Raw genomic sequence first — 8,770 nt, 5'->3', positions numbered from 1 at the left:
ATGAAGAACGAACTTTAGTTAATAATAATGTATTAACGTTGATTAATTAGTTGTGGGAACTGTATCATTTTAATGTAAATTTTAACAATACAGAACACGGAATGCTGAATAATGGGAACTCTGCACTATCCTGCCAACTTTTCTGCAAATCTAAAACTACTCTTAAATAAAAAGTTTAGTTTAAAAAAAATGAGGGGTGGTGAGTGGGGGTAGGAATGAAGGAGAGTTCATAAAGACTGAAATTGTATGGAGTCAGAGAGGTAAGAGAAGAACAAATTGGTGCTACTCAAAATATAAATAAATAAATAAAAATCTGGCCCCAGTTAATTAAAAACTAAATATTCCAAGAAATTTAAATTTATACAAACATAAAAAACAGCATTTTAGTTAGGATTTACTTTCCACTTTGTGCTGATAAAAAAATTTTTTTTTGTAATAGTAGCTCAGTTTTATTTTCTGTGGTAACAAACATTTAAGAACCAGATAAAACAAGGGGCCCCTGAGTATCCTACAGGCCGACCATGACGCCCTCCCAGGAAAGTAGCAACTATGGGAATTCCCTGCCCTAGGGAAGAATGGATGCACTGCCTAGGAGGAGAGGCAAAGTTAGACCTCGCCCCATTTTCCCAGACCAGGCTTAGCGGGAAATGGGGGGCCCAAAGTGCTGCATGGTCTGCACCACCAGAGAAAGATGGTCGAGAAAGTTGATAACGGAAATTCGGAGCAGGCGACAGTCTTCAGCTTCCCAGCGGACGACCAAGATCCTGCCGCTCACTGCGAGATTCTTCCCAACCACCCTTTGGTGGGGCTCAGCATCTGGAGCCAGGGACCCACGGGCAATTTCCGCCTCTAAGGGGGTCGGGAAAGGCACGCTGAGGGTGAGTATGTGCGGCCGCATTCCTGGTCCCCTGGCCACAGACGTGGCGTCTCTGCCAGGACCTGAGGCGTGAGGTGGGGAAGCTCCGCCGGCTGGAGCTGCCGCTGTGTCTGCGCCACCGGGGCAGCTGTGGTCACCCTGGCTATCCCCGCAGTTGGCGCTTCCGCCTGCGTCTGCATCCCCGTCCCGCATGACCCGCCGCCGCCGCTCTGACTCCTTTTCTTTTAAATTAAAGAAAAAAGTATAGGTGTAGTTCTACTCATTCAAACCTGGACTCACCTTTTCCTTCACCCAATTTTGCTCCTACCCTGGCCTCTTCCTCCTCCTTCCTCCTTCTGGGCTCCCTACCCCAGGAAGGGCATCTCCAACCATCCTGTTGCTCAAGCCAGAAAGCTGGAAGTCATTCCGCCTCCTCCCCACCTATGCATCATCACCACGACTCTACCCGAAGACTTTATATGTTTTTATATTTGTATTTATTTTTCTCCCTCTCCATTTCTTCTATTCAGGCCTCATCACTTCTGATCTGATCGCTCACCATAAAAACCTGCTAAGAATCCAACCTTCACATTAGCACCCAAGTGATTATTGTGAAATGTAAATGTAATCAAATCGGCTGTAAAACAAGGGTTACACTAAGGATTACAATATGGCAACATTTGTAGTGTTTAGCATAGCGCCTGACAGGTCCTCACAAAAGTGAAAAGATGAGGAAAGAGAAAAGAAAAGAAACAAAAAGTCAGCTGTTACAGGTTATATCACCCCACCCCTAAAATCCCCCAGTGTCTCTCAAGAGCCTTCAAAATAAAATTCAAACTTTCTGGCATAATGCCCAAGCCCTTATTATTTGGCTCCTGCCAGGCCTCCAGCCATCTCCAGCTACCTCTATGAACACTTATGGCCATGTGGTTATTCAAAGTTATTGGTCAGGCGTGGGGGCTCATGCCTGTAATCCCAGCACTTTGGGAGGCCGAGGCAGGTGGATCACCTGAGGTTGGGAGTTCAAGACTAGCCTGGCCAACATGGAGAAACTCTGTCGCTACTAAAAAATACAAAATTAGCCAGGCGTGGTGGTGCATGCCTGTAATCCCAGCTACTCGGGAGGCTGAGGCAGGAGAATCACTTGAACCCGAGAGGCAGAGGTTGCAGTGAGCCAAGATGGCTCCATTGCATTGCACTCCAGCCTGGGCAAAAAGAGAGAAACTCCATCTCCAAAAAAAAAAAAAGAAAGTATGAAGTATCCCACTGAAAAAAATATATAATGGTAAGAAAAGAAACCATCCATGACAGCAACAATAAAAAATGCCTAGTAACACATTTAAGAAGAAATGATGAGGACCTAGTTTAAAAAATGAAGAAAGTAAATACACAGTTACATGTTCATGAGTAGGAAGATTCAACATTTTAAACATGTTAATTCTCTCCAAACTGATACATAAAATCACTGTAATCACAATAAAATTCACAATGGGATTTGGGGGGAATCTGCCAGAAATATTCCCAAGTTCCTCTGGAAGAATAAACATACTCAAAAAATACAAGGAATATTCTAAAAAGCAAGAACAATGAAGGGAAGTAGTACCATGTATTTCAGTGGAAATTTAGTATACATTAAAAGTGGTGGCCAGGTGTGGTGGCTCACGCCTGTAATACCAGCACTTTGGGAGGCCAAGGCAGGAGAACTGCTTGAGCCCAGGAGTTCAAGAACCGCCTGGGCAACATAGGAAGACCCTGTCTCTACACACACACACACAAAAGTTGGGGGGCACATTTCATGTTAGTCAGGAAAAATAAGATTAGTATTAGACAAACTAGCTTGCCATTTGAAGAAAAATAAAGATCAGTTACTTACAAATAATCCTCAGTCCTTACACCAAAATAACTTCTAGATGGAATAAAAAATGTTAAGTTTAAAATGGAACAATGATTCCAGATGCAGTGGCAGGTGTCTGTAGTCCCAAGTACTGAAGAGGCTGAGGCAGGAGAATCACTTGAGCCTAGGAGCTCGAGTCCAGCCTGGGCAACACATCAAGGCTGTTAATTAAAAACAAACAAAAAAGGAAACAATGAAAGTATTAGACGTAACCTGTAAACCTGGGACAATAGATTTATATCTATAATGCTAGACTGGTAAAGGGGAAGGTGGAGAGAAGACAAAGGCCAAAAAGGAAGAGTCACAACTTATCTACATAAAAATTAAAATCTGTATATGACCCCAAAAAATATATATATAGATACTAAGTAAAAAGCTAACAATATACTAAGGAAAATAATTGTAACACATGACAGACTAATATCTATCCCTAAAAGTGCTATTATTAAAATAGTGGTATTATACCACAGAAAAATGGTAAAATAATATGAACGGAGAGTCAGTAAACATTTAAAACACGGTTAAACTTACTAATAAAGAAACTCGAAACAAAAAAAATCACTTTTTATCTCCAAGTTTAGCAAAGATTTTCACAACAAAAGGTAGAATCCCTCATACTGGCAAGGCCTAGTCACACACTGCTGGAAGCAGTTACAAACCAATATGGAAACTTATTTATTACAATTTTAAATCTGCATTCATGTTGACTCAGCAATTTCAATTCTAGCTGTCCATCCAACAGAAATACTTGCATGAATACTCAAAGCTATATTTGCTAATTTCTCTGCAGCAGTTTGTAAAACACTGGAAATTGCTGAAATGTTCATCAGTAGGGGAATTATGGTGCCTGCATGCTATGCCATTAAAAATAACAAGGTAGATTAATAATCCTAACATAGTAAGATGACAAAGTGAAAAGGGCAAGTTGTAAAAAGCTTGTATGATCACATTTCTATACAAACGAAGACCATACACAAAGTTATTGCTAGTTTTTTTTCTATTTTACGTAAGAATGCTTCTTAAAACTGTTAACTTTTTTGTTAGTCTCGTTTTTAGACAGGGTATTGCTCTGTCGCCCAGGCTGAGGTGCAGAGGTGCAATCACCACTCACTGCAGCCTTAACCTCCCAGGTCCATCTTCCTGCCTCAGCCTCCCAAGCAGCTGGGAGTACAGGCCCACAGCACCACACTAACTCTAATTTTTGTAGAAACGAAGTCTTACTATGTTGCCCAGGCTGGTCTCAAACTCCAGAACTCAAGGGCTCCGCCTGCCTAGGCCTCCCAGCGCTGAGATTACAGGCTTGAGCCACCATGCACCCCTTACTCTTCCTTTATTAGCATTTAACACTCAACTGTTTATGTTTCTAGTTCCCTATGTTGTGAGCTGCTTGAAGGCAGGGACCATGACTCACGTGATTTTTTTTTTTTTTTTCCCTGAGACTCAACAGTCTCGCTCTGTCACCCAGGTAGGAGTGTAGTGGTGCCATCTCTGCTCACTGCAACCTCCGCCCCCTAGGTTCAAGCGATTCTCCTGCCACAGCCTCCCGAGTAGGTGGGACTACAGGCACATGCCACCATATCTCGCTAATTTTTTCTATTTTTAGTAGAGAGGGGTTTCACCATGTTGGCCGGGCTGGCCTAGAACTCCTGATCCCAGGTGATCCGCCCACCTCGGCCTCCTAAAGTGCTGGAATCACAGGCGTAAGCCACGGTGCCCGGCCTGACTTATGTGATTTTTGTATTACAAAGCCCTAGTACACTGCCTGGTAATATCAGACGTTTACTAAGGGTTGGTTTAAACTAAAAACGTTATACCAGAAGTGATACTTGAGAAGGCAACACCTAAGATTAAAAAAAATCAGGTGTCTGTCAGCCAAAGCAAAAGCACACAAAGGTGAAAAGGTGTATATGGGAAACTACAGATAGTTCTGTCACTGGAATGCAGTTAAAATTAATGAAAGAGGAAAGGCTGAAGAGGCAGCATGACCATGCTTCCAAGGATAAAGTTCAAAATTCTTAGCGTAGCATATATACCAACAAAGGCATGCCCTAACTAGCTCTGAAGCCTCACCTCCGGCTATTCTAGCTCCCTTAGCTCTGGATATATCCAATTAGTTCCAATTTCCTAAAAACACCATATTCTTCCAAACCTTAGTATAGCCTTCCCCTGTGCTTTGTCCATTGCTCTTCTCCCATTTTCAAAACTCGGCTCAATTGCCACTTTTCCCAAGGAAACTCTCTGATCTATCACGTCTAATAGGAGGCTCTCCGTACTGACTTCTACCTCATGGTTTCCCTGGCAGTCTGTTGACTTGTTGGCTTCTCACTGAAGTCTAACTGGGGTTTTTCAACTCTGCATCTCCTGTTTTGTTTTTGTTTTAAATCGAGACGGGGTTTCACCATGTTGCTCGGGCTGGTATCAAACTTCCAGCTCAAGCAATCAGTCCACGCTGGCGTCCCAAAGTGCTGGGATTACACGCGTGAGCCAATGAGCCTGGCAAACTCCATCTTTCTTGGTGCTAGATACTGACATATCTGTTGTGCCCCTGGATAAAGAAACGGACCCCAATTCCCATTCAGCCCCCTTGGTACCATTTTAAACTCCAAGGTCTCACGTTGCAGATTGTACATCCAGGTTCACTGACCCGTAGAATTTAAAAGTTAGGTCAAATAATTAAACAAATTGTTTCAGACACTCTTGCTGCTACTCTGTAGCCAAACTGGGTGAAAACCTGACCAGAGAGGTCCACGGCCCTCCCTGCATCAAAGACGGTTCAAACGTTTCACTGATTAGCTCGGTCCCAGACACCCTGAGCTCAATCTGCAGGAGTCAGCGAGGTCCAGGACAGATAGCATGTGTCTAGGGACCTGGACTTGCACAAAGAGCCCTAAAAACTTCACAATTTGATGAATTAAGCCGCCTTGGACCGCGCGTGAAAAGCAGCAAGACCCAAGGCGTATGCTATTGGTCTGGGGACTAGACCCACCTGGCTCAAGCATTTCTTGCTCAGTGGGTTCCCTGAAAGAGGCGCCCATAAGAGGGTGGGGGGGGGGGCAAGACTGTTCCAAGAGCTTTCCCCGTTCACACACAGCTCCCGCTGGATCACAGTACCCGAGCCCTTCCCGCCCTCGCGGGCGGAGGCGGCCACCCCACAGGTTTGGGAACGCTAGGACTTGCACTGCTCCTCAGCCATGCCCCGCCAGGGAGACTTCCGCACTCTCGGGCTTGCTGAGTGGAGAAAAGGGCTCCAGAAGATTCCACGAGCGTCGGGAGGCGGGTTAGCACCAACCCCCACAAGGCCTTTCGGCGCAGCTCCTCCCCACCCGTGCGCCCCCGCGCCGTTGCCCCGGTAACCGCTGGGCGGTGGCAGCGGCCGAAAGGGGCGGGACTTCCGGCGGGTGACGCGCCCCGGTTCGGCTACAAAAGACGACGGCTGCGGCGCACCGGGCGGAACTTTCCAGAACGCTCGGTGAGAGGTGGAGGAGCGGTAACTGCCTGAGCTGCGCACAGCTCCGCGCTCCTTCCCGCTCCCTCACACACCGGCGTCAGCCCGCACCGGTGAGTTTGAGCCCTAGAGCTTTCCCCAGTCTCCTGGCTGGCGCCATCGGCGCCGGGAAACCAGTGGAGCCGCGGTCCGGAGGCCGTTGGCCGCGTGGGCAGGAGCGTTGTCAGTTCCTGGGCCCACGATTTCCCTTTTGGAGGGCTGGTGCGGTGCCCTGGCAACCCATCCCCGGGACGCATAGTGAATGGGCCCGAGACCTTTCCTAGACCTCCCTCCGTACCCAGCCTGGGATCTCCAAGGAGCTGCTGCCTTCGCCTGTCCGTCCGTGCGCGCCCCCGCGGTCCCCCTCCCTGTCTGCTCTCGGTGTTGGGGGGGGTGGGGCGTTGGCGACCCTGCGCACGCGCACAGAGAGCTAGGGGCGAGGGGATGCGTGGGGAGCCGGGCGGAGGCTGCGGCTATCGCTTTCTCTTTCCCTGCCTCCCCTCCTTTTCTTTGTTGAGGGCTGGGCTTTTCCCTCCGCCACTTGGTTCCAGGGTGGGAGGGAGAAAGGAAGGAAATCTTAACGGTCGGCGCCAAGTGCAAGGGGAAACCTGGCAGGTAGACTCCGCCAGCCTGAGGGGCGAGAGGGATTCGGCCGTGAAAGTGGAGAAGCTGTAAGCCATGGGCGGTAGAGGGTTTGCTGTGTGGAGCCGGTAATCTGTTTTATAAATCTCTCCCCCCACCACTGCGTGCCCAGATTTTTTTTCTGGAAAGTGTATGGAGTTTATCAGATTTACCAAAGACGGTGATAGTGTAATGACCAGTAAACTGAACATAACAGTGCTGCTTTTGGTTACAACTGTCACCGCCTCTAAGGGAAACGGGAAGAATCCAGGTAATAGTTGTGTTACATTAGTATGGAAGCTTTGGTGTGGGAGAATGGGAACCAGGTGCTACAAGGCGGCTCTGGAATTACTTCCCAGTAATGATTATTAGTTTGTTTTGTCTGTTGGAGTTTATAGCTGAATTATCCCAGGAATTGTTACCTTTTTGGTTAAACTTAGGGGCAGTGGTGTTCTTATAATCGGATTTGGCAAGAGATTGTTGGGCCTTAGCTCTCATTTTTATTAATTAAAAACTACCAGTTGAAAGCCGGTTAAAGTTGCATTTTCTTATTTCAGGCAGAAGATGGTGAAAGAAACAACTTACTACGATGTTTTGGGGGTCAAACCCAATGCTACTCAGGAAGAATTGAAAAAGGCTTATAGGAAACTGGCCTTGAAGTACCATCCTGATAAGAATCCAAATGAAGGAGAGAAGGTGAGTAGTATATACTCTTAAACATATCTGAATAGTTCTTTGCCAGATGTATAGTATTTCTATTATGATCTGAAATCGAGTATCTAATATAGTAATTATGATCACTTCTCGGTCTTTTTAGCTAAGATCAAGTGTAATGTAGCCAGGTAACACTTTTTTTTTTTTTAAAAAATGAAATTCACTCTTTTCTCAAACAGTTTAAACAGATTTCTCAAGCTTACGAAGTTCTCTCTGATGCAAAGAAGAGGGAATTATATGACAAAGGAGGAGAACAGGCAATTAAAGAGGGTGGAGCAGGTGGCGGTTTTGGCTCCCCCATGGACATCTTTGATATGTTTTTTGGAGGAGGAGGAAGGATGCAGAGAGAAAGGAGAGGTAAGAATCTAGTCTTTGTGCAGCTAACTAAAGTTAGCTGTTGGTCAGAGCAGATCTTTGAGAAATCACCCATTTTAAATGCTTGTTTACATGTTGGTATAATGTTGCAAACTGACCACAGACTGCCTCTGATTTATGGTGTCGTGTTTTTTGTTGTTGTTTTGTTTTTTGTTTTTGAGATGGAGTTTCCCTCTTAACTGCCCAGGCTGGAGAGCAACGGCGTGATCTCAGCTCAGGGCAACCACCACTTCCTGGGTTCAAGCGATTCTCCTGCCTCAGCCTCCCAAGTAGCTGGGATTACAGGCATGCATCACCCCACCCAGCTAATTTTGTATTTTTGTAGAGATGGGGTTTCACCATGTTGGTCTCGCTGGTCTTGAACTGCCAACCTCAGGTGATCCGCCTGCCTTGGCATCCCAGAGTGCTGGGATTACAGGTGTGAGCCACCACGCCCGGCCAATGGTGTCGTTTTTTTTTTTTAAATGAGATTTAAAGGACCTAAAAAAATAGCCAATAGAGTGGTAGCAGATGACTGCTTCCAAAAATCTTAGATGTTATCAAGCAAATTATGAGAACAGAACAGGTGCTGTGGCTCATGCCTGTAATCCCAGCACTTTGGGAGGCCGAGGTAGGTGGATCACGTGAGGTCAGGGTTTGAGACCAGCCTGGCCAAGATGGTGAAACCCCATCTCTACAAAAAATACAAAATTAACTGGGTGTGGTGGTGGGCGCCTGCAATCCCAACTCCTCTGGAGGCTGAGGCCGGAGAATCGCTTGAACCCTGGAGGCAGAGGTTGCAGTGAACGGAGATCGCACCACTGGACTCGAGCCTGGGCAACAGGAG

The 8,770-nt window shown here is 46.4% G+C and overlaps 1 protein-coding gene and 1 pseudogene across 2 annotated transcripts in view; one reads left to right on the top strand and one right to left on the bottom strand.

Annotated features, from left to right (window-relative positions):
• Positions 1-433: 433 nt before the first annotated feature.
• LOC105526261 lies at positions 434-1,069 on the bottom strand (annotated as a pseudogene). Its single transcript, XR_001004055.1, has one exon. The product of XR_001004055.1 is annotated as an EKC/KEOPS complex subunit LAGE3 pseudogene (transcript).
• Positions 1,070-6,130: 5,061 nt separating this feature from the next.
• Positions 6,131-8,770, top strand: part of DNAJA1 (DnaJ (Hsp40) homolog, subfamily A, member 1) — a 14,403-nt gene continuing 11,763 nt past the window's right edge. Inside the window, exons 1-3 of the mRNA XM_011962212.1 lie at positions 6,131-6,308; positions 7,413-7,551; positions 7,749-7,926. Of these exons, the coding sequence (XP_011817602.1) occupies positions 7,420-7,551; positions 7,749-7,926 (310 nt within the window). The 5' untranslated portion in view covers positions 6,131-6,308; positions 7,413-7,419. The remainder of the gene's footprint in view (positions 6,309-7,412; positions 7,552-7,748; positions 7,927-8,770) is intronic.

The sequence above is a fragment of the Colobus angolensis genome, unplaced genomic scaffold (assembly GCF_000951035.1).
Source record: "Colobus angolensis palliatus isolate OR3802 unplaced genomic scaffold, Cang.pa_1.0 Scaffold581, whole genome shotgun sequence".
Taxonomy (NCBI): Eukaryota; Metazoa; Chordata; class Mammalia; order Primates; family Cercopithecidae; genus Colobus; species Colobus angolensis.
Note: the sequence above shows the minus strand (reverse complement) of the source record. Positions and strands in the feature narration are given on the sequence as shown.